The 26073-nt window shown below is 47.8% G+C and overlaps 1 protein-coding gene across 2 annotated transcripts in view; it reads right to left on the reverse strand.

Moving 5' to 3' along the window:
* Nucleotides 1-15576, reverse strand: part of Cyfip1 (cytoplasmic FMR1 interacting protein 1) — a 47461-nt gene extending 31885 nt beyond the window's left edge. For both annotated transcript variants that reach the window (XM_040733297.1, XM_040733298.1), the window contains exons 1-12: nt 15433-15576; nt 15249-15338; nt 13951-14028; nt 13707-13808; nt 11859-12040; nt 11014-11110; nt 10807-10935; nt 9382-9486; nt 6886-6977; nt 5218-5335; nt 1767-1889; nt 635-760 (exon numbers count right to left, since the gene is read on the reverse strand). In XM_040733297.1, coding sequence (XP_040589231.1) covers nt 635-760; nt 1767-1889; nt 5218-5335; nt 6886-6977; nt 9382-9486; nt 10807-10935; nt 11014-11110; nt 11859-12040; nt 13707-13808; nt 13951-14028; nt 15249-15338; nt 15433-15549 — 1359 coding nt within the window. In that variant the 5' untranslated portion in view covers nt 15550-15576. The remainder of the gene's footprint in view (nt 1-634; nt 761-1766; nt 1890-5217; nt 5336-6885; nt 6978-9381; nt 9487-10806; nt 10936-11013; nt 11111-11858; nt 12041-13706; nt 13809-13950; nt 14029-15248; nt 15339-15432) is intronic.
* Between the last annotated feature and the right edge of the window lie 10497 nt (nt 15577-26073).

Below are 26073 nucleotides of genomic sequence, written 5' to 3' on the forward strand. Positions count from 1 at the left end.
TCCTGGGCAGCCTTTCCCAAAGACAACAGGTAGACTGAAGGCAGGCCCACACCTCTCCTACGGCTCCCAAAGACAACAGGTAGACTGAAGGCAGGCCCACACCTCTCTTACGGCTCCCGAAATCCAACCCCTCCCGGTCTCATACCCAGCTCTGTACAGCTGGAGAGCTGCTGTGCTCCCTTTCCTCTCTGACCCCATCCCCAATGGCTCGTAAAGGACTTCTCCTCTAACCTTCCTTCCCCCAACTCATCCCAGCCTCCAACCCCAGGAGGCAATCCCTGTGAGCACACCGGCTCAACAGGCCGGCAAAATAGGCAACACACAACCACCAGATGCTTCAAGACACCAGAGAGGAAACAGAAACCAAGGAATAAGCCACCCACCCAACAAAGACGAATCCAGTAAACAGCACCAAACCTTTAATCACCCCAAGCCTAGATGCAGAGACACCAGCATAAAAACACAGTCCACAACATACCTAGGCAACAAACAGCCTTCCCCGCCCCCTCGACTGCCTCTGTCTCGTAAGCGGTAGCATCACAAATGGCAGTCCCGTTGTCTGTCCATGTCTCCCCGCTGCCTTTCAGAGACAGCCATGCCAGCTGCACGGAGAACAGGAAGCGGACGCTCTTACCTCCACCAGGGCAAACTTCTCCTCGGTGGTGTAGTTGTAGCGCGTGGCCCGCTCGTACTCCTCGGCATTGTCGGGGCAGTCCTTATTGGAGTACTTGTCAGTGGGATGCACAAGCTTCCAGGAATACTGGTGCAGTCAAAAAGAGGAAAGACATTCCACACTGAAAGCAAAATACTTGATTTTGGACCGACAAGACCATGGCTGAGGCCACCAAAGGTGTGAGCCTCTAGACATTCTGCTTTCTGAAAGCCTCTCTCTGTCTCTGTCTCCCTCCCTCCCTCTCCCTCCCTCCCTCTCTCTCTCTCTCTCTCTCTCTCTCTCTCTCTCGCTCTCACACACACACACACACACAAACACACACTCTCCAAAAAAACAGCAAACAGTCACATAAGCCAGGTTTAAAAACCAACCCAAGTGCCTGGCGCACGCCTTTAATCCCAGCACTCGGGAGGCAGAGGCAGGTGGATCTCTGTGAGTTCCAGGCTGGGCTGGTCCGACAGCCTCAAAAACAATACAGAGAAACGGTTGCTGTCTCATAAAAAAAACAAACAAACAAACAAAAAAGAACCAACCCAAGCAAAATGTTCCTATTGTTGTATGCTGACTAAATGAAACGTCAGGCAACTTGATTAGATAATTTTTAACTGACTAAAATAAACTTGCAAAAGGAAAAAGAAAAAAAAAAAAACAGATGCAGTTTACGTTGGTTTAAATCTTTGCTGCCAGAAACATTTTTGCTAAACCTTGAAGACGCTGGTGGCTACAACTCCACAGAGCAAAATGTTGGTCAAAACGTTAGATGGAGAAGTGGAGAGATGGTAAGGACACACTTGCTATCGAGCCTGGTGACCCGAATGTGAGCACTGGTAAAGCAGTGCAGCCATTGCGAGCGGGACTCTAAGCGCCACCTCCGCGTCTTGGAACGGTCCTCGTCCCCGGCCTCAGATATAGAAACAGCCGTAGGAAAACAGGCTTGATGATGACCATAGAGGCAAACTGTCAAGAGTTCTATCCGAAAAGATGAGACCCTCTGTGGCACGGACGGGTCCCGGAGGAAGAAGCGCTTCCAGCCAACCGGGAGCGGCTGCGCATTCGAAACCCCCAAGCGCAGCACGGAGAAGGCTGCACCTACCACTTCCATCACATGCGCACTCCACTGCGACAGAAGCTGCAGGCCCTGCAGAGCCAGGTCGAAGAGCTTCCGGTACTCCGCATCTGTCTTCTGGGCCTCCTGCCGGCCAGACCCCGTGACCACCTAGAGCACGCGGGCAAAGGCGATTAGAAGCGAACCCGCCAAGCTTCCCTTCCACCTTACTTACTACTGTGGGAACGCATCTCTCTGGGTGCGGACATCACCCTGGCCCTCCTGAACTCTAGAACTCTCGCAGCGCTCCTGAGGGCTGTGTGAAGAGGCCACCAGAAGCCCTGCTTCCTCCCCTCAAGACGTGTAAGCACTGAAAGATTGTTGGGTTCCGCGGCATGTAGCTAACCACAGACCACCCCACGCTTCTGCAAGTCACCCCAGTTAGACCCATCAGCGCATGAGCTAGACTTGGATAGAATGGTTTCTTTGGTTTATCATTAGTGCACTATCTGAGGTGAAGAGACATTGGTTCGTCTCCCCTGGAAGAGCTAACACAGCATCCGGAAAACCTACTCTGGGAGTCTATTTCAAAGTTACACGTGCAGCACAAAAACAAACAAATAAAAAAACAAAAAAACCAAGCGTCTGCTACATAGCTCAGTCTGGCTTGAACTCACTGTCCGCTTCCCCGGCGCTGGGGTTATAAGCCTGCACCATTTTCAATTCTTGCTGTGTTTGGGGTTGCCTGTTGTGATTTTTTTTTTATTGCAGTGTTGGAGACGAGCCTCACACACGCTGGACAAGCACTCTAGTGCGGAGCCATAGGCTCAGGCCCCTGAGCAGGTATTTGTGCAAAAGCCATGTACAATTGCCCCATCAATACACGAGGAGATGCGCAACAACATTCGTCAGGGGACAACTTAGATCCAAACAAACCCTCATGAACTCCATTCTACAAGCAGCATCTGACTCTACCTTGAGTGCACACGTACTAACAGGTTGACGCAGACACCTGGCCGGCATCGATGTCTGTACAGCCCTGCCTAAAGGAACACGCAGATAAATACCGCTTCCTGAAAGTAAAAAGGGTGTCATCCCTTAAACTTACCAAAGTAAACGGGAAACCATTTTAATACCCGGACAGATCAAAATCCTACAGGGAAAAGCAGGTCTGGGAACTTATCTGAGCACACAGCAGACCAAGGATAGTTTAACTCCATCACCTAGATCCCACACAGACACTGAACTACGGCACAGGAACAGCCCACCTAGACCGTCAACTGACTACGTGTGTCAAGAGATGGACACAAAGCCCAGCTGTCTCGGGGGCTTCCGCTCAGCTTGGTCCCCCTGGCTGACACCCATCCATTCATTTCGCCACCCGGAACTGCAATCCTCCTCGGTCCTGAACCTTGCTTCTCCAGCCTGACTCCAACCCTGAGGCTCAGTGAAAACCTGTGACCCAGCAGCATTAAGTGCCGGCGGCAGACGTCACACAGGGCTCATCCTCTGACCCCACACAGGGACCTTTGCATCCCTGTCAGCCTCAGGCTCGCCTCCAACTAGGTTTCCTTTCTTGGGATTACCTGAACTCTTCTACAGCCTCTTTGACCCCTTGCAGCCATTCTGGAAGCTACACACACACATACGCAGAGATACAGTGACTATGTGATTTGTAATGTGTGATCTGGGAGTTAATACAAGCAAATCTGGATCAGAATAAAAAGAAATCTCCCTCTGCCTCAGCTATCAAGACACTGGGACCTCACAGCAAAATGCTTTCCGTAAAACCAACAATTGGTGAGTGTGTCCTTAGTGGACAAATCACTGGGACCTCACAGCAAAATGCTTTCCGTAAAACCAACAATTTGTGAATGCATCCTTAGTGGACAAATCCTAACGTTGAAGGAAGACACAGATATGTTCATCCATCCTCCTGACAGCCAGAAATCACTTGAGAGTCACAACACTCAGGATCACAAATAAAAAGATGGGTGTGGTGTTACATGCAGTAATCCCAACACTCAAAAGGCTGAAAGGTTCAGGGTTATCCTTGGCTAAGTGTGAGACCCAAAAACCTTCAAATTAATGCCCCACACTGACATTATCCAGAGGTGATGAACATGCAGAGAAATCAGAACCCTCTTACACTGCTGACAGGAATGTAAAATGGCACTTTGGAAACGATCCTCGGTGTTGGTCTTTGGAGTGCTGTTGTGACTGACAATTTCATTCCTAAGTCTCTTCTCTGGGAGGAATGAAAACTTTTTTTTTTACACAAAAACTCATACATACACTTTTCTAGAGTATTCTTATAACCCCAACATCAACAATGTTTGAGATTTCCCTTGATGTATGTGTGTGTGTGTGCGCGCGCGCGCGTGTGTGTGTGTGTCCATCTTTTGTAAGTGGTTTTCACTGGCTGATTATGTTTGAGACTTCCCTTGATATGTGTGTGAATGCATGTGTGAGTGTGTGTGTCCATCTTTTGTAAGAGGTTTTCACTGGCTGATTATGTTTGGGACTTCCCCTGATGCTACCTATCTGCACTTGATTTTTCCTTGCTTTTAATTCTTTAACTGGCAGAGAAAAATGAACCCAACCCAGACCTGTAGAGGATTCCCTGTACCGACCTAGGGGCTCCAGTTACCTTAGGTTTTGGGGCTGACTTCCCTTTTAAGCATGACAAGGCCTGCAGATTAAAAAAACAAAAACAAAAAAACCCTCTCCTTTCCCCAGATAAACTCCCTCTTCATCCAGTTTCTCCCGCTTCATCCTCTCCTCAGTTTTTCTGCTGGGATCCCTACCATCATTTCTTTTTCCTTGTCTTTCCCGATGTCTTCTGCCCCTACTCCTTTCCCCCCTCCCTTCCTCTCACCCCATCCTACTTTTCACTGGGGCTGACATGCAACAGTCATATATGTTCTAGGCGAGGGTTCGACCAGTCCCAGCCCTCCCAGTGCGTTCCTAATGAAAAGATATACACGTATGTATATATACATGTACGTGTACCTGTGCGTGTGTATGTAAATAATGTTAGTTTTGGTTTGGTTTTTTGAAACAGAGATTCTCTGTATCAGCCCTGACTATCCTAGAACTCGCTCTGTAGACCAGCCCGGCCTCGAACTCACAGTGATCCGCCTGCCTCTGCCCCTGAGTGCCAGGATTAGAGGCGTGTGCCACCACCGCCCAGCTGCAAAGCTGTACTTTATACAGCCTAGCAGATACAGATAAGGCTAAACTGCTCTGATCCATCAATGGTGAGGGTTTTGTCTGTTTTTCAAGCATTTCAGTTTGGGTTTGGGGGATCCTCCCCTGTTTAGGTTTGGCCAACCTGCAGAAACAAATTTTTTTTTTTTTGGTTTTTACAAGACAGGGTCAGAAACAAATTTTTCAAATGTGTGACCTTTGTGGAAACAATTCTCGTTAGCACTTGAGCGCAAAAGGGTGAGGGTGGCGCTCGAGAGCGTGCGTGGCTCTGGGCGCAGTGGGCGCGTACCTCGCTATTGCTGTAGCGAGCCAGCTCCGAGATGAAACGCATGTGGTCTTCGCGGATCTGGATCATCTGCTCACAGATGTTGTACTGGGGGCTGCTGCTTGAGGACGTGCAGGTCCACCTGGGCATGGAGAGAAAGCAAGCCCTGTGTGACCCGAGGCTCCAACAGTGTCCGGGCACAGCATCAACTGCAGCGGGGATGACAGTTTGTGGTGCTAGGAGCGTTTGATGCGGGTTTTTTTTTGTTGTTGTTTTTATTTTTTTATTTTTTTGGTTTTACGAGACAGGGTTTCTCTGTATTGTTTTGGAGGCTATCGGTCCAGCCCAGCCTCAAACTCACAGAGATCCGGCCTCTGCCTTCCGAGTGCTGGGATTAAAGGCGTGGGCCACCACCGCCCGGCTTCGATGCGTTTTTTTTTTTTTTTTTTTTTTTTTTTTGGTTTTTCGAGACAGGGTTTCTCTGTGTCTTTTGAGGCTGTCCTGGAACTCGCTTGGTAGTCCAGGCTGGCCTCGAACTCACAGAGATCCGCCTGCCTCTGCCTCCCAAGTGCTGGGATTAAAGGCGTGTGCCACCAACGCCCGGCTCGATGCGTTTTTTTAAAAGGAGTAATGTATTTATTTATTTAAAAAAAAAAAGGAATGTTTTGACAGAAACCACCCGGGGCGTATAAAACCCGAAGGACTCACTACATAGCTTTCCCTAGGAGAGGTCTGCTGACCCCTGAGGGAGAAATGCAATGTCTAAATCACAGCTGAGTGGTTTGTGCAGGTTGGCTCTGGGTATGAGCGCTCAGCAGATCAATGGCTTTGTGGAAGGAATGTACGATAAGTAAGATCACATGCCTACACTAAGGTGTACTGGTAAGCGACAGAACCTCGACAGCTGAGATTCCTCTCTGCACAGAGACGGAGTTCTTCAGGGCCCGTGGGCCACAGTGTCTCTGCCACAGTTGTTACAGACATCATTTAAAACAAAATGTTTCCATTAGAAAGCATTTAAGACCGGACTCAGCTCTAGGGACCTTACAAAAATAGGCTTGGATCGGTTTAGTCCTCAGGTGACAATTTTGCAAACTCTGTTAATACACACGCATATCCCTGCTCCTCTCCAGGGTTGGCTGACAGGCATGTTTCACCACACCACTGGGTGTAGAAAACTATTTCCGTGTTTCTATAGTCTCAACCAGCACTGTGTGGTAGAAATCTCTAGAATAATGAAGGTATTTTAAGGCTGTGCTGTCCGATACGCTAGTCATTGGTCACTGAACATTCAAAAAGCGGTTTGCTTTACTAAGGAAAATACAATGGCTAGTGCTTTTACCAATGGATTTAAACACAAACAGCCACATTTGGCAAGAGCTACCATGTAGGGCGTTGGTTTCCACGCCCGTGGGAATGTCAAGGTACTACTTTAGACAAAGAAACGTGTGCTATGGAGGTGCCCAGGGGGCCCTGCAAGAAGCTCTAGCGGGCAGCAGATTGTCTTCCTATAGGGACTTATTCAACAGATTGTCTTCCTATAGGGACTTATTCAACAGATTGTCTTCCTATAGGGGCTTATTCAACAGATTGTCTTCCTATAGGGACTTATTCAACAGATTGTCTTCCTATAGGGACTTATTCAACAGATTGTCTTCCTATAGGGACTTATTCAACAGATTGTCTTCCTACCGGGACTTATTCTCCTCGTAGTGAGCGCTGGTCTTGATGTATCTGGCCAGTTCTATTTGCATATCTCCAAAAAGTGGGACCACCTGCAGCTGCTGAATTCACATAAGGAAAAGACAGAGTATCACAAAGTGTATCCAGCCATCAGACAGACAACCACAGGAAAACAACTAACGGTAACTATCAGCTTGGGTTAAATGCAGCTGTAAATCATTCGGTACATAAATATCTTCCCTGGAGAGGAGAGGAAATATATTTAAAGACATAATCTACCTTGTTGCTACAGCTGCATTTCTATATATTAATAACACTTAGAAGATGAAAATTTACAATAAGACATTTTAGAGTAGACCCAGACACTCGTGAACAAAAGATGTGTTAAGACCTCAAAGCAAAACTTCTACCCTTAAAATTCTAGGGAAAACCCTCTATGGATAAAGAACAACATACCATGCTCACGTATTGTTTTTGTGTGACTGGTATGACTGTTCCACGGTATAGTTAAGGGGGAGGGTTTTTATTGTTGATATAGAGAGAGTGAAGACGGCCGGAGGCATCTGCAAGGATTCAGAGCACGGAGAGAAAGAAGCAGACTGAACATGGCCCAGAATGGAGCTAGCTGGGGCTAAGAGAGGGGGAGAGAGGTAGAGAGGTAGAGAGGGAGAGGTAGAGAGGGAGAGAGGGAGAGGGAGAGAGAGAGAGAGAGAGAAGCAGGAGAGAGAGGGGGAGGAGGGAGGAGGGAGGGAGGGAGGGAGGGAGGGAGGGGGAGGGAGGGAGGGAGGGAGGGAGGGTTGGTTAGGGTTAGGAGGTTTCATCGGGATTACAGTCCCAGGGAGAGGTTCGTGACAGCCGGAGAGGCACTGCAGTGGATAGGTGAGAGCCAGGTACAGAGAGAACACATCTTCGTTGAGATGAAGGGAGTAGAGACACTGGGCTACAAGTGGGCTGAGAACATCAACTCTTACCCCAGGGACTTCTTCCAGCAACCATCTCCCTGAACAACACCATCAGCTGGGGATCAAGTGTTCAAATACCTTAGGTTGGGACGGACACACACACACCTCATTCAAACCACCACAGCGCCGTTCTGCATACTCCTGGTGAAGTGGCATGTGGGCTTCTAGGTGATTCTATCTCCGCTTTCCCGCCTTGTCATAGGAGTGGCGGGATTATAGATGCACATCACCGTCTGGCCTTTATGTGGGTTGTGGGCACCAAACCCAGGTCATAGAGCTTATATAGAAGATGCTTTTTAACTTGCTAAGCCATCTCCCCAGCCCTGGATCTCGGATCTTGTTTGAGCCCTCGGCATCAGTATCCTCCTGGACCAGGGGTGGGTACCACTGCAGTTACTAAGCATCTCAGTCCCAGCTTCGCTCTCCACGCAGGCATATGGAGTTTCAAGCTTGGGTCTTTAACCAGTTCGGCTTGGATTATAAGGGCCAAACTGCCTCCTGGAAGCTTACCATCAATACTGATTGCCTGGATTAGAAAGATCAGACAGTCTTGTGGAAAATCCAGGTTTATGAAGCCCCGTAGGGCCTTTTTATGGATATTTGTTAACCGCTAATGCACAATTTAAAAGAAAATCTATGCATTTCTAATATACATTGAACATTTGCAGTTTATTGGTGCTAGACTTCAAAACCATGACCTCCTGTGACTGTGTACAACCTTGAACTCCATCTCTGCAGGATTTCTTCTATAATTAAACTGGCTATAATTATATGGAAAACTCAGAACAACTGATTACTGAGCTGCGCTGAAATTTCCTAATAAAATGCCTCTAGACAAGAACGAGAGGAGAAGCAGAGGGACACTGCTTTTAGTTATCATGACGCCTGGCAGAGAGGAGGTCACACGCACAGAAGCACTTGGAAACTGAACTAGGTCACCGTTCTTCCTGTTCACAGGGGCTACCGAACAACAGAAACCTTCTCAGTCCTGGATCTGGCAGATATATTTCAGTCTGTTGAAATGGTTCTAACACAAAACAAGACAAAAATAAGCAAACCTTGTCCCCACAGGATCCCAGAGGGAGGCAGGCGGACCTCTGTGAGTTCGAGGCCGGGCTGGTCTACTGAGCGAGTTCCAGCACAGGGAGGGAGGGAGGAGGGAGGGAGGGAGGGAGGGAGGGAGAGAGGGAGAGAGGGAGAGAGAGAGGGAGAGAGAGAGAGAGAGAGAGAGAGAGAGAGAGAGAGAGAGGATCTACACAATCCAGCCCAGGCAAAACCAAGGTGAGGAGTAGGAAGGAGAAAGCGGCCACCTTTTCAGAGGGGAGAATAAGTTTCAAGACTTTCCCTGCTCTTCCTACATCCTGACAAGCATCACAGTCACTCCCAGTCTCAGTTGGCAAAAAGTCACTGCGTAAATCAATACATTTATTATCAATGCTCAGAGATAAGCAAAAATATCAAAAAACTCATATGTATAAACTTACATGTGTATATAAATGTTTTCATATGTAAACACACACGCGCGCGCACACACAGAACTCACCTTGAAGTACTTGTCTATTTTGGATAAATTGATTCTTTTCTTGGCATCGAGTTTGTAGATGTTACTGACGCTCCCATCCATCAGGTACAGACCAAATCCCATGACCTGAAAAGCCACACAACGGCGAAACATAACACTTGGGACCTATGAAATGTACGCAGATGCACACCGCCAAGCTGGCGAACTTTGAAATCACAAAAGCCCTCTTTCTTTTAGCGGCGCTACGAAATGAAAGAGCTGTCCTTTAGAAGGAAACCTCTTCCTTGTATATGTCACCTCCTGTGGCCACTCCCCCTCTCTCCCTAGACGCTCAGGCACCGGTGCCTGCTGGGTGGAGCATTAAACGTGAGCAGCGGCGGCACAGGAGAGCGAGGAGACTGCAGCACAGGAGAGCGAGGAGACAGCGGCTCAGTAATGCCAACCGCTGCATTCCTGCAGGACAACTCCACGCCTACTAAAGCCAGGGGCTTGAGACAGTACTGCCCCGCCCGAGGGTATCATGAGGTATCTGGGGGATGTGAATGTGTGCAATCAAGGATATTTACCTGGAATGACTCAAAGCCCCATTCAGTTAGTTACGCAGCTCACAACAAGCATGACAGTGTGTGTTAATATATATAATTTTTTTTTTTTTTAGGTTTTTGAGACAGGGCTTCTCTGTGGCTTTGGAGCCTGTCCTGGAACTAGCTCTTGTAGACCAGGCTGGTCTCGAACTCACAGAGATCTGCCTGCCTCTGCCTCCCGAGTTACTGGGATTAAAGGTGTGCGCCACCAACGCCCGGCATCTGTATATATTTTTAAGACTTTATTGTGATTTGATACCTGCTATTCCCAGTCTGGTGCATTGAATGCCTTTTTTTTTTTCTTTTCTACAAAGGATAATCAGATTCCCAGGCTAGTTGCTGAAAGACAGAGCAGCACTGACAAGCCTAGCCCGAATAACAAGGCTTTTGTAGAACTTCACCGTCCAATACACAGCCACGTACAACCACTAAACTTAACTCTGACCATGCAAAACTAACAAATCCAATCCGGCAACAGCCATGTGTACATCTCCAGTGCACCTTGGGAACACGACCAGGGCTCTTGCGACAGCCAGCACAGTCACAGCTGTCCCCATCACCCTGTGGTACTCTCCTGACAGGGATGTGTCACAAGCTGGGACAGTGGGCATACTTGGCAGACAGTGCCTCAGACTATAACCGTGTGCAAAGGGAAAAGGCTTTTTACAGTCAACAGACGCGATCCACATACATGACAGCTTGAGCCCAGGAAAAGGCTGGCAAAGGATTCTAGACCAAGCACAGCGTTTTGTATAGCTGTGCTTTATCCCTGAGAAAGGCTGTCACCCCACCACACACTACACACACACACACACACACACACACACACACACACACACACACACACACACACACCACATACTTTGAGTAGCATGTGTTTTTCACTGGGCGTCAAGTACATTCTGTTCTCATAGTAATCCACACACAGATTCACGATGTCTGCCAGGAGTTCTTCGTAGCCAGAGATGACCTCAAGCTGCTGCTGCAGAGACTGAAACACAGGGCAAGACGTAAGGTACCTCACCGGCATCACAGGCCGTCAATGGCGTGCGGAGAGTGCTGGCCTTACCTGTGTGATCTTGTTGTGGTTGGCCAAGAACATGGACAGATTCTGTGACTCCTGGATGGACTGTGGATCTGCCATTTTACGTAAAAACTGAGCAGCCCTAGAAAGAAAAGTCAATTCTAGAGCATATCTACAAATCGATTTAAAGGTGGGGGGCGGGTCGTGGGGGGGGGGAATCAGGGTTCCTCTCCTCTCCGTGAAGTTATTTACAGAAATGTGTATTGCAGAGACTGGTTATGGTTTCAGCCTTCTGGAGCAGTGGTTCTCAACCTGTGGCTATGACCCCTTTGGGCACTGAACAACCCTTACACAGGGGTTGCATATCAGATATCCTGTGTATCATATATTTACATTATGATTCATAACAGTAGCAAAATTCCAGTTATGAGGTAGCAACAAAAATAATTTTATGGTTGGGGGGGTGGTCACCACAGCATGCAGAACTCCATTAAAGAGTTACAGCATGCAGAACTCTACTGAAGAGTCACAGCATTAGGAAGGTTGAGAACCACTGCTCTAGGGAAACCTTTTGACAACTAACATGTGTCTTCTATAGCTCCAGAGAGCTTTTGTGTTCTACTGTCTATGGCCAACAGACTTCATCAACAAGTGTCCATACCCCAAGCTGCTCAAGAGGTGTAAAACTACCAGAGACCCTTAAGCTGCCAGCAACCCCTGCACCTTATTCTTGGAAGCACGTGCTCACCACAGCCCCCAAAACTGGTAAGCATTTGCTGTTGACAGGAGTGATGGTTTTAGCACACGGGAGATAAGCACCTGCTACTTGCAAGGCGGAGACTGGACCTGTCCGGGTGGGCGTACCACCCATTCTGCGGGTCTGAGCTCACCTCTTATAGGCCGAGTGGTCATTCTTCACACTGCACTTCATGTTCTTGAGCTCATCCAGCACGGCGAACATGTTGATAAACTTGCCCAGTGTGATCAAGTAGGCCTCAGACACAAAATCCTTTCTCCTCTCGGCGTGACACAAGCGTCTCACTTCCCCACAGAAACGCTCGATGGCATTTCTCTGGGCACAGAAAGGGGGAGGCAGAAAAGTCCTCGTCGGCAGCTTACCAGACCCGCCGCGCTCAAGCTCCCGGGACGGCTACCCACTGAGGAGCACCTTCTGCCTCACAGAGGGACCCTTGTCCGAGCAACTCCCCGTGCTTTTGCTCTGTAAAAACCATTGTTTTGCAGGTCTGGCAGCTACGACTCTATTACTAAAGTAAAAAAGAATTTGGCTGATTCGTTTCTGCAAAACTACTGTGGTCAACTTGACAGAATCTATAGAATCGCCTGGCAGGTGGGGTGATTCTTCAAGAGGGATTCCCTTGACTGTACTAACTGAGGTAGGAAAGTCCCACACTCCTGTGGGCGACGCCATTCCCTGGTTGGGATCCCAGGCCATAGAAGTAGGGAGGGAAGCTGGAACACAGTGTACATTCTCATCTCTGAGTCATAATTACGGAAGTGGCAGGACCAGGTGGTTACAAAGCCCCTGCTGTCCCGAGTTCCCTGCTATGGTGGACTGAACCCTTGTACTGGGGGCTAAAGTAAACCCTTTCTCTGTTAAGTTTCTCCACTAGGGTACCTTTGTTTAACAACGGAAAAGAACTACAGTCCCCGGAGCAAAAGGCTCCAATAAGGCACCTATGATACTCATGCTGACCGCCAGGTGAAACACAGAGGGGATTTTTCTTTTTGGTTAAGTGATGAGAGATGCCATTCTGTAAATCTGTCTCTTATTGGTTGATAAATAAAGCACTGTTGGCCAATAGGGAAGCAAGATAGTTGGGACTAGCAGTCGAGCAGGATTCTGGGAAGGAGAAACACCCTGTAGCCGCCATAGGGGTAAGAAGTTCAGACCTTTTCTTCGGTAAGAGAAATACTTAGATTAACAATTATGGAGTAAATACTTAAGTCAGAGCTAGCCAGTAAGAAACAAGCAAGACCAACAGCTTCATAATTAATACAGAGTCTTGTGTGTTATTTGGGGACTACAACGCGGCAGAGTCCAGGTGACTGGTGGGGAAAAACCAAAGCGGTTGGCAAGGAAAAGGCTTCACTCAACAGGTAAGTTTTAAACCAACGCTCAAGGAAAGCCACAGTTTTAAAAAAAAATTGTTTAGGGAGCTAGAGAGATGGCTGAGTGGTTGGGAGCATCGTTGCTCTTCCAGAGGGCCTGGGTTCAATTCCCAGCACCCACATGGAGGCTCACAACTGTCTGTAAACTCCAGTTCCACGGCATCCAACATCCTTATAGACATATATGCAGGCAAAACATATTTAAAAACGTGCATAAAATAAGAATAAACACACGACAAAGTTGTTTAGACATTTCCAACTGACCACTTTAAAGAGCCAGCAAGTCTCCTCTGTATGGCCGCCCTCCCCTTTTTTTTGCATAATTGAAGGGTCAAAGGAGGTTAAGTTCAGGGTAGGAAGTACCAGGAAGGCAAGGAAATTGCTGGAAAAGTAGACACACACTGCACTCGGGACTGATGAAAGCAAGCTCTTGTGCAGGGTAAAGAATTCTTGCTAAAAGTGGCGTGAAACACAAAAGACGGGGTTTACTCGGAAGAGCCCTGAAGCCTGGGTCCCTCCTCTGTCTAATTCGGTTGTTCAGCTTCGGGCTACACTGCCCCGTCTCTCTAGGCACCAAGAAGCCCCTCTAGTTTATTTTAACGTTTTACCTGAAAGTACATAAAATTCATCAGTTTTGTGACCTCCGGTTCAAGGACTTCCACAGTCTTCTCATAAATTTCAACTCTGTTAGGCTGCTCGTTGCACTTCACCTGGGCCACAAAGACACAAAGGCAAAAGTAAGGTTCTCGTGAGCGCCCCCCAGAGGCAGGCATTCTCATAACTGCGCGAGGGGCGCAAGAGGGTGTGGCCCGGCAGGACCGGGGACAGGGATGGCGGGGAATGGCGAGGCACCTGAGGGATGGCCCGGGAGCAGCTCCTCCAGGTGTACAGCATGACAGCGTACTCCTGGCCTTCCTCCAGCATCTCGTTCTGCAAAAAACGCACAGGACAAGCCACGTGTAGGCGAAGGAGACACAAATTGCTAACGGTTCCACAAAGTACCCCCACCCACCCCTTCGGGAGACCGTAACCTGCGACAAGAGACACACCGTGCACTTCGGACGGCCACAGCAACATCCCCAAACATCCCTGCAGCTTAAGGAGGCTGGAAAGGACCTTGGATGGCCCCACAAGTCATTCCTCAGGACAGCCACTGCTGAAGAGGTGTGTTTCGACCCCCCCACTCAACCCTCAGTAACTACCTGAAGCGCAGACCTAAAGCTAGGGGCATGAAGCCTGGGCGAGATGCGTGATAGCATCCTCCTAGTTTCTTTTCCAGGTCCCACCACGCTTCCTGGTTTAGACAGGATTGCTAGCCCAGGATATATAGGAGGAAAAGGCAGGATACTTCACGCGGCACTAAGAAATTCAGAGGTGGTACCCACAGGAAGAGGGCTACCATCATTTAAAAAAAAAATGTTTTGGTGTTTTGTTCCATGACTTCCTTATCATTTGCTTTGGTTAAAAACCATAAAAATGGCCGGGCGTTGGTGGCGCACGCCTTTAATCCCAGCACTCGGGAGGCAGAGGCCAGGCTGGACCGACAGCCTCCAAAACAGAGAAACCCTGTCTCGTTTTTAACCAAAAAAAAAAATTTTTTTTAAAACCCATAGGTGCTCCTTACAATGTGACTGGAAATCTGGCAATGTTTTAAGATGCCTTTCCCAGCCTGCCCCACAAAGCAAAGTTCCAAGGGCAGCCTGAGTAAATGCACAAAACCAGTTAGCTGTGGGCATTTACAAAATGAGCTTTACAAACATTCAAGGCATTTTCTGGCATACTTCGTGATACGGAAATGTTCACAAAATCATTAACATACACAATCACAGTTACAGGTTTCATTTAGAAAACCCGAGCCCCATATGAGTGTATATGTAAGAGTACATATGCGTGGAGACAGAAAGAATGCCAACCAAAGGGACCCTTACAATGTGGGCAAAGACCTTCTCTGGGCCGGAGAGATTAAACTTCTTAAGAGCGTGCACTGTTTTGTTTTTTTAATACTAAAAGCAAAGACTTTCTTAAAACTGTAAGGCATTTTCATCTTTTCCTCTTCCTAGTCTATGTAGCTAGGCAGAGAACATGCAGTCTGTTTGCTGTTCAAATGGGACACCTGCTAGACATGAACAGAGGGACGCAGGCAACCTTACCATGCTGGAGTGGACGGTTGCTTGTTCAATGTATCTTGCAATGCCAGTGACAAACGCATTTCTGTCTTCGAAGTTGGTGTTGAAGTTTGGCTGGAGGGAAGGGAGACAGAAGAACAAACAAACAAACCATCACGCTGAGGTCAGAGCAGGCAGGCGGCTGTGTCACATCTGGCCAAGGACCCACCTGGTAGAGCAGCGAGGATGGCGGAGGCTCGATGCAGGGCTGCTGGTCGGGCAGCGGCAGCTCCTCCAGGAGGTCCACGTTGGACAGTGCATCCTCCAGCGTCACTTGGGCAGCCATCCTGCAACGCGACGGGTACGCAGACGCCTGTGAGGGAGGGAAGACGCGGTCTGCAACCCACAGCAGCAGGCCTTCTGATGTGGACCCCACGGCTTCTCGCCCCCTTCCCCTGCTTACGAGGGGCACCGGAGACACGATCAGAGCACGAGGGAGGGCATGGGGACAGCAAGTGTCCGAGAGGCCTTTCCTTCCATCAAGCCTGGTCGGGAAGGCTCTCCTGACCTCCCGAGCATCCTGGTGCAGGAAACGCGGGTTACCACACTTGCCTTCACTTCCTGGAGCCTTTTCTATACGTCGGCGCTCCGATCCTAGCCCCACAGTGGAAACGCTAACCCTTCGCATGGCTGGGAAAGGGCAGCGTCTCCTGCACGGTTATTCCAAACATGGAAGGGTCAGGTTGTCACAAACATGTAAGGACAAGAGGAGTACTGCCCTCGGCCACCAGCCATGTAGCTACGCGGACAGGCTGGAATCACAAGGACTGCCACTAGAGGAGGGTGTGTAAGGTGAGCTAGGGAGCGACTGTCAGAGAGAGCACTGACCCCAAAACCAGTACAGAGAGGCAGAGGCAGAGGCAGCACACGTACCCCTGCCTCCCACTCAGTGTGTTCTGACCCTAGCAGGACAGGCGCTGGGGTACAAAGACAGCCCACTCTCCTGGGGGGGAGATATGAAGACAGGTTGTGCTCTAAGAAGGAAGTAACAGCAAATGAGGCCAAGGCAGTGCTAACCAGAAGCCTCTGAACAAAATGGCAGTGCGGAAGTGAAAAGACCCGCAAACCTCAGCGTGCTGCCCTTGTGTCCTCCCTCTCACGGGTCAGGGTTGCATCCCAAGGAGAGAAACTGAAATAGGAAGTTCCAGAGACCCAGTAAGTCCCAAGCCACTGTGGTGAGGAGCAGGGAGTCCACAAGGCTGCTCTTGAAATCCCAGGCTAACCTCCGGCAGCTCACACACTGACCTGTGCATGAGTCTGCACTCTTAGGAGACCTAAGTAAGGTCTTACGTAGTCATGCGCAACGAATGCTCAGAGGAGGCCCAGTCAGGACACAGCGCACGCTGACACGTGGGACCGGTACAGAGCCAGAACCCAGAAAAGACAGGCGAGTGCCTAATAAAGTAGACAGCAGCAGCATCCTCCCGTGGTCTAAATAAGATCCAAAGTCTCATACACAACACCCCAAGTGCCCAGTTTCCATTCAACTTATTCAGGACAAAAGAACTCCCAGCCAGCTCCCTGGGGCTACCGGCGTCATGGATTTTAGAAGAAAACCTACCACCACCATTTTGCTAGCTCAGCATAATCCCTAACTACACTCCAAATCTTATCCTTACACCCAAAGATAAATAGGTATCACCTCTCATCAATCAAAGCAGCCTCTCTTTACAACAAATGGAGACCAGTACAGGAAACCACAGTTGGACACAATGCAGAGACCAACAGATCACGGGAGCCCAGCCCCAGCAGATACATCTACACCACAGCTACCTGCATCTATGACTCAGGAAAGACTGAGAATCAATCCTAAGAGCCAGAACACCAGGGTATCTGCTGCGAAACTGTCTCTTGTAGATATGGTTGCATAAACAAGACTTGAACAACGGCAATATCAATAAACACACTTGTGGTTATATATGATTTACGATTTATTAAAGCTTGCCTGAAGGTACAGAAAGCAAAGCTAGCCACAAGCCACGGAGCCAGGCAGTGGTGATACACACCTTTAATCCCAGCAGCCGTACTAGCAAGCCATAGAGCCAGGCAGCGGCGGCACACACATCTCAGGACTCAGGAGACAGGCAGAGACAGATTTCTTTTAGTTCAAGGCCATACTGGGGTAGTCCAGTCCTAAAGAGAAACAGCTCACACAAAGGCGATCTCAGCACTGGGATCACACACGTCTAATCCCAGGATTTGAGAGGTATAAAAAGAAGCGAAGTCAGTCTTAGAGAATTAGTCTCCAACCACAGTGAGGAGAGCAGTGCAGTCTGGACCGCTCTCTGATGATGCATAGAATCACCTACGTCTGAGGTAGAGGTAAGAGCTAGTGGCTGGCTGCTTTGCTTATCTGACCATCAGCTTGCGCCTCAATATCTGCCTCTGGGTTTTTATTAATTCATGTTACACATGTTGGGGCAAAAGGGAGTAACATCTCAAGGATTCCTGATGGGGTTCCCACAAATACTATGGCAGGCAGAGGAATGATACAGGAGAGCTAAGGAAATCAACAGGCTGGTTCAGACTTCTAGACTCTGACTGCCCAGTGGTTTATTTTTGACATACTTAAGCACAACTCTGGAAAAAAGTTTCCTTGTCCCAACGACAAGGGCTACAATGAAACTCCTTTGCAAAGTGCATGTATTTGGCAGGTTCTATTGACTGAGAAAAGATGCTCAGGATAACAGTGTTGGTAGGTAGGGTTTGTAACATGCATAATAGTAAACTCTTGCAAAGTACATGGGACCTCTTTCATAAGGATGGGCTCTATTGGCTGAGAAACAATGATCTGGGAGATTCAGGTGCGGCCTGGCTCTACGGAACAGCAAAAATCGCCAGGCTATTAACATCACCCACTCCCAGCCTTCTGGGTGGAGAACAGGCGTAGATTCCTTCCATTGAGGAGAAAAGCCTGCGTGCATAACACTCCTGGTTTAGCCAGTGCTGTCTGCGAGCACGTGGACCTCCTGCCCTTTTACAGGCCCCACCCCTAGACAAGGAACAGCCAAGAGGGGGAGGATTAGCCTCTCCTAGGGGCAAGCCTTGTAACTTATTATCTAGCACCAAGCGGTCAGCCCCGAAACCAGACACACAGACAAGAGAAACAGACTCAGCAGGCTGTATTTATATCTTCATGCATGCATACACATATATCTATATGGAACAGTGATAATCAGGAAAAAGAGGTTATCAATTTGAGAGTAACGGGGGACATGGAAAGAGTCAGAGAGGGTATCTGAGGGGGCTAGAGGGAGGAAAGGGGAAGCTGACATAATTTATTTTCATTAGATATATATTTTATGATTCTATCAATTTTCCCATGTGTGTATGTATGTACAACAAGCCACAACTCCCATCTGGCTTCAAAGTACGAAACATGAAAAGATGCAACAATTGTAACCCTCTCAAACCAAACGAAAAAGTTCTAGGTGAACAACAACCAACCAAACAAACCAAAGTAAAAGAACACATGATGGAAATCTTAGAACTAAAAGATAAAATGTTGAACAGGTGAAAATTCCCCACATGAACTTAAAGCCCCTGGGCAGCCACGGAGAACAGAAAGACAGGGTTTTGTTTTTTTTTCCTCCTCCTCTTTGCTGCTGGATGTCAAACCCTGGGACTCACGCATGTGAAGGAGATGACGCTCTGCTCGCTCTACACTGTATCCTTCAGCCCAGCAGCACGGCTTTTATAAGTTCAAAAGATAAACAGTATCCATCAGAATCCTCTACTAGCAACAGAACGATCACCCTGTCCATGGAGGGGGGGGGGGAGACCAAAGGATACAAGATGTGACGGGAAGTTCTCCGTCTGAAGAGAAAGGATACAGATGATAAGCCGGGACATGAAGGATGAAGCAGATACAAAAGAATGGGTGACCAGGAGTGTTATTTTCTCTACAGCTCTTTTAAACACGTTGAGCGGGGTGGCTCCACAGTTAGCGCACTGGCTTCCACGCTCAGAAAACGCATGGCAACTCATAACCATTTATAACTCCAGTTCCAGGGGATCCAGTGCTCCCTTCTGGCCTCCACAGGCACCAGGCATAGAAGGGGTATCTAGACATACATGTAAGCAAACACTCATGCATTAAAAAAAAATCTTTAAAATAAAAATTAAAGCCAGGCGGTGGTGGCACATGTCTTTAATCGCATCACTTGGAGGAACGGAGGGAGGCAGAGGCAGGTGGCTCTCCCTCTGAGTTTGAGGCCAGCCTGGTCTACAGAGTGAGATCCAGGACATCCAGGGCTACACAGAGAAACCCTGCCTTGAAAAACCAAAATAGGTGATAGACAGACAGACAGACAAATAGACAGACAGATGAATCATTAAACAAAAATTAATTGTTTGGTGGCTGAAAGACAAAATTACAAAATTATCTGGCATTTTAGAGGGAAGGCTAAAAAATGAAGCTGGTCTTCTATTAGAGTATTCTCATAAGCAAAGCCCAGAAATCCCAAATTGTTAGCCTCAGACTGCTATAGCCCAACCCCACAGAGTTTCCACCCATACTCTGTGACCTTGGCTTTAGATCATGGACTGAACCTGGATCAAGCAGGACCACTCTTATTCGAACAGCCCCAATTGGCATACCAGAGACTGCATAACTGGAAACTGTATTCACAGTGGCCAATCTCTTCTGTTACAACAGGGACTGATACCCACCCATTCTACTACAATATTGGGTCTATATACACAGCAGTTACATAAATTCATAGTATTTACTTATTCATATTGGTCCTAGAAAGTCAAACCCAGGATCTGCATATGCTAAGGTCACACTCTATCAAATATGCAATAAATGTAACTGTAAATAATATCTATATGCAAGTATATAAACTATATAAAATAACTAACATAACGAAGTATTAGATAGTTAAATACACAGGCTTGACACAACTAAAGATGAACCCTCATAATCAGCTTTGGACCCCAACTCTTGATTCATTTGTCAATAATGGCGTAATTAAGCTTTTAGGTATTCAATAACCATACTTGGAAACCAAACTCAGTGAGGATCTATGGGCTAAAAAGGATAGTCAAATACGTTGGTCAGCATCCTGTGAATGAGAATTCCTGGAAGAAGCTGTGTCTCCAAAGGCGGAGTGACTGACTGAATCCTCAATGACGTGGAGAGATGGAGCTGTCGCAGCCCTAGTGCTCGATTCCAGTTTATTTGAGGTCATCTTAGCCTGCTAAATAGCGTTTCCTTGCTCCATTACTGTGTCAGACCCTTCCCTGAGAGTTACTCCAACTGCTGGGCATGGAGGCAGAGGCACACAGATCTCTGAGTTCAAAGTCAGTGTCGCCTACATACATACTGAGTTCCAGTACAGCCAGCGCTATGCAGAGACACCCTGCTGCTTCTGCTTGTTTTTATTTTCTTCCTGTGTTGTCTGCATGCATGTCTATCTGTGCCAGTGTGTCCGAGCCTAGGAACAGGGGTTACAGAGACAAGTGCGAGCTGCCATGTGGGTATAGAACAAATAATAAAAACCCAGAGACAGATTCTTATTGGGGTTCAAGCTGAAGATCAGAAAAGCAAAGGAGCCGACCACTAGAGAGTTCTCACCCCTAACAAGGCTCAGACCAAAAGGGGCGATCCTGTCCTCGGTGTGAACTGCAGTCTGAATCCCGAATACAGACTGAGACCCTGTACCTGCCTCATATACCTCTCCAGAGCTGGGATTAAATTGCGTGCACCACCACCCAGCTTCCATGGCTAACTAGCGTGGCTGCTGGGATTAAAGGTGTGTGCTACCACGGCCTGGCCTCTACGGCTGTGGCTAGCTGTTTATTCCCATCGTCGGGCAAGCTTGATTAGGTCATAACCAATATATCGCCACATGTGGGTGCTAGGAATTGAACCTGGGTCCTTTTGAAGAGCAGCCAGTGCTCTTAACTTGCTGAGGCATCTCTCTAGCCATGCCCCCCCTCTTAAATTTTTTTTTAATCCAACTGGACATGTCAATCACCTGGCCAGATTTCCTGATTTGCTGATTAGCCTAAAGACATAAGGACATGGGAAGAATAATCATCCCCTTCAAGGGTTAAGGTACTTATGTAACCCAGAAACCCTGTCTTCGGGTTAACTGCTTGCAAATCTCCTCTGCTGAGGCTGCCCATCTTTCCCGAGCTGTAAAGCTTCCTGTTCTCCTGCCTATCTTCTCTTTGAACACCAGCCGGAATCCTGAAGCATGTTTCCTTTAACAGCTGCTTACATCCACCCACTGATGAACCTAACTCAAAAAGCATTTTCTCCATCTCCCTGCTTCCTGCCAACTGCCAAGATTTGCAGCTAACAGAATGGTTCTCAAGCCTGTTTTTCAATTATTTTATTGGTATTAAGAAGCCACAAAAGGGAACCCTAGTTAACAGGGGGAAATCAGGCCTATCTGGTAAGATTTCCACATTCTGTTACAGAGTAGGGAAATACTGGTCCCAGCAGACTACAAAGAGTTTGCAGGCATGCATGTACAGCATCCAGTAAATGAAGGCTACCTATCGGGCTCAAGAGTTGGCTTGGTGGTAGACTATACCACTAAGGTCCTGGGTTTAACACCCTAAAAGAGATGTTGGGGAAGAGAGGAAACAACGATTAAATAGATACACCTTGGGATAAATGAAAACGGAACACTGCCAAGTGCTCAAATTCTAAAAGAAGGTAGAAATGGCCGACACGGTAGCTCTGTGACGACGGGCGCTTAGTACGCTTAAAGCCCTGAACTCAGTTCTCAGCACAAAAACTAACTAAATAATAACACCAGCAGAGACAGTCAAAACAAAACAGAAAAAAAAAAAAACCAAAGGAGAATTAAAGAGAGCATGTAGCCAAGATGTGGTGGTGCACACCTTTAATCCCAGCATCCAAGAGGGACAAGGAGGAGGATCTCTGGGAGTCTGAGGTCAGCCTGGTTTGCACAGTAAGCACCAAAGCAGCGAGGGATACATAGTGAGACCCTGGCATCATCATCATCTTCATCATCATCTTCATCACCACCACCATCATCATCACACAGTAACCACAATGTCAGCAACAGTGAAGACTAGATCTAAACCTAAACATATAAATAATTACATTAACTATAAATAATATAAAAGGTTACTAAGAGGCAGGCGGATCTCTGTGAGTTCAAGGCCAGCCTGGTCTACCGAGCGAGTTCCAGGACAGCCTCCAAAACAATACAGAGAAACCCTGTCTCGAAAAATCAAAAAAAAAAAAAAAAAAAGGTTACTAAGATGATTGGATGGGTCTGCCGGGTGCGGGTAGACCGGGAACAAGAAAGAGGGTAAGAGCTTTCAGGAAAGGACACACCACCTTGGCTCAACAGCAGCCTTCGTCATAAAGGGAGGAGGGAGGAGCAAGTCCCCAAAGCCAGACCAATACTAACTCTGCCTGCATCCAGCCCAAACACTTCAAACTCCACAGCAAAAAAACGGACAGAACTGGGAAAAGAACCAAAGAAATGAACAACTCCAAACTGGAGACCGCCAGCAGGTCTGCCAGTAGCAGGCTGGGGGGCGGCCCGTCTCCCGGGCAACAGGCGCATTTCAAGGAAGGAGTAAATATCACAGCTCCTCCTCCTCCTTAGAATTGGGAGCAGCATGGGAGAGCCTCCCAGCCACCCCTCCTCAAAACTGCAAGTGCCATTTGAAAAGGCAGAGGTCCATCAAGGAAAAGATGTCTCCTCCTGGCAAAGCATGAACAGTTCACAAATTTTTTTAAATATCTCCTCTAACATGATTTTTCAAAAATGCTATCAGTGGCATATATACTTACTAGCCCTGAAGCACAACTGTTAGTGCTTACAGATCCTGACTGTTAAACTTGCCTGAAGCAGAACTTTCTCTGTTCCCATAGTCTCCCTTCTAGGAACACTGGCCAAAACTTCAAGACAGTATACATGACCACTCTGGGCACTCTCATGATCTCTGAATGACCCCCCCCCCCCGCCCCGAGCGCTGCCATGTATGCAATCTCAGACCACACACGCACAAACCATGTATGCAATCTCAGACCACACACGCACAAACCATGTATGCAATCTCAGACCACACACGCACAAACCATGTATGCAATCTCAGACCACACACGCACAAACCATGTATGCAATCTCAGACCACACACACACCATGTATGCAATATCAGGTCCCTGTTGCCCCAATCCCCCCACCATGTATGTAATCTCAGATCACACACACACACATCTTGTATGCAATCTCAGACCACACACACACCATGTATGCAATATCAGGTCCCTGTTGCCCCAATCCCCCCACCATGTATGTAATCTCAGATCACACACACACACACACACACACACCTTGTATGCAATCTCAGGCCACACACACACACACACCATGTATGCAATATCAGGTCCCTGTCGCCCCAATCTCCCCACCATGTATGTAATCTCAGATCACACACACACACACACACCTTGTATGCAATCTCAGGCCACACACACACACACACACGCACGCACGCACGCATGCGCACGCACGCACGCACGCACACACACACGCACACACACCATGTACGCAGTCTCAGGCCTCCCCCACTCCCACACGTGCAGTCTCCAGTCTCCAGCGCTGAGGCTGCTTTCTCTCTGCCACTGACCAGTCTCCCTCCTCCCGACAGCTGCTTTAGGAAGTGTCTCCTGGGTCCCTCCAAGAGAGCCCGTCCTTTATAGAGCAGAAGGTGTGGCCCAGAGTAGAGATCTGGATTACAAATTGGTCTTTCCGCTTCAAATGATTTAATTAAGGAGAAAAACAAAACAAAACAAAACAAAAAACCTTTCATCAGTGTGCCTAGCTGCTTGGGTTTTAGTAAGTTCCAGGCATGGCCAAGATGACAAACAAAAACAGCCATCACAAGTTCACCCTTGTCAAGTTGACAATCTCAGGTCATGCTTAATCTCCAAATGAAAATAATAACCAGGTCATAATAACTATCCGTTGTACAATGGCAACACTTTAGAATTTAGAATAGGTAGCAAGGTCCCTTGAGGGATAGTTTTTAGTATCTCAAACTTAAATATGATAGCCACTGGTTGTCTCTTAATTGATGTTACAAACTCACAGAGATCCTCCTGCCTCTGCCTCCCGAGTCACTGGGATTAAAGGCGTGCGCCACCAACGCCCGGCTATTATTCCTTTCTTAGCCCATCGGCTTAACCTACATCAGAAGACCATTCTAGTTCACTGGAAACTTTGTTGCGGCTCCAGGCAGGAGCGCTCCCTTCTTATGGAAGGGAAATTTCTAGGCCAGCAGAATTTAAGATCACAAAACAGGAAGCAAAAATTTTCCTAGTGGATCACGAGGGTTGATAGTAAGTGGAACTTTTCCACCCCTTGATTCCGATGTGGAATCCTGGCTATGGGAGAAACTGTATCATCCACTGGACACACATTCAAAGCACATAACACTTCTCACTTCTCAGAACCCACCTCAGCTCTCCAAACTGTTGCGATCTGACTGTTTTACATCAAAGACTTGCTCGGACCTGATCATATATATATACTCGCCACTTCCACTTGATAATGGACGGCTACTGCTGTGAAATGACTTTGTGTGGGCCAGGTAAACGCCCAGCTCACGGTGGGCAGCTCAAGTCACATGGTAACTTGGTGACACCCACTCTCAAATGTTCAGTTTCCTCTAAGGGCCCAACGAGCAGTCCAAGAGACGTCTTTCAAAGGGAAGGGGAATAATTGCCTGCAGATGACTGTAGGAGCCTTGTGTTGCAGAATACTTGTTTAACTATGTGAAGATATGGTGCACTTGTTTAACTATGTAAAGATATGGTGCGCTTGTTTAACTATGTAACGATATGGTGCATTTGTTTAACTATGTAAAGATATGGTGCACTTGTTTAATTATGTGAAGATATAGTGCACTTGTTTAACTATGTAAAGATGTGCTGCTGTTTTACCTTGCCTGCTTAAGGGACCCGACTGGTCTAATGAAAAACTGAACAACCAGGAGGAGGGATAGGTGGAACTTCCAGGCAGGGAGAGGAAGTGGTAGGGGGATTTAGGGAGGAGGGTTAGGCTGAAAAGGAAAAGGACATGACAGGGAGACACCAAGGGCCGGACAGACAGACCTGGGAGAAGCAGACAGAGTGAAAAAAATCCCCAAAGCAAAACGCAGATGAATAGAAACAGGTTAAACTAAATGAACTAGTGGGACTAAGCTCAGGCCAAGCATTCATAACTAACAATGTCTCCATGTCTTTATTCGTGAGCTAGTTGGAGGCCCAACGAAAATTCCAACTACAGACTTGCTACAAAAACCCCAAAGGTCCCTTCTATGATTCACCTACAGGGGCCTGCCAAAGGCTCCAAACAGCATCCCAATTTGCCACTGACACCCAAGTACCATCGGGTCTGCTGGATCACACGGTCCAAGTGGTGTAACAGCCTACACAGCAGCCTAGACCCGTTGGGAGAGGCTCTGTTTGAGGCCCCACACAAAGCCAGCAGCTTTACAAGTCAGTCAGTATATGAGCCAGTGTAATATACCCAAGGGAGAAATATACCCAAGAATCCAAATAGGACAACTAAATGTTGCACTTCTTTCCTGGTGGTGGTGGGGGGGGGGGACAGATGCAATTAACTTATCCTTCACCTTTGAAGTAGGACCTCTGCATGTCCCATACCCATGAAATTTGGTTGGATTAATTTCCCATCCTCTGATGTGTGTATGTGTTACCAATGAGCTCAAAGTGGTTGTTGTCTCCTGCTCAACCTGGTCCAATCCGCATAACGCCTTCAATGCAGCAGATAATCAAGATCCCTTCTA

The sequence above is a fragment of the Mesocricetus auratus genome, unplaced genomic scaffold (assembly GCF_017639785.1).
Source record: "Mesocricetus auratus isolate SY011 unplaced genomic scaffold, BCM_Maur_2.0 Super-Scaffold_100030, whole genome shotgun sequence".
NCBI lineage: Eukaryota > Metazoa > Chordata > Mammalia > Rodentia > Cricetidae > Mesocricetus > Mesocricetus auratus.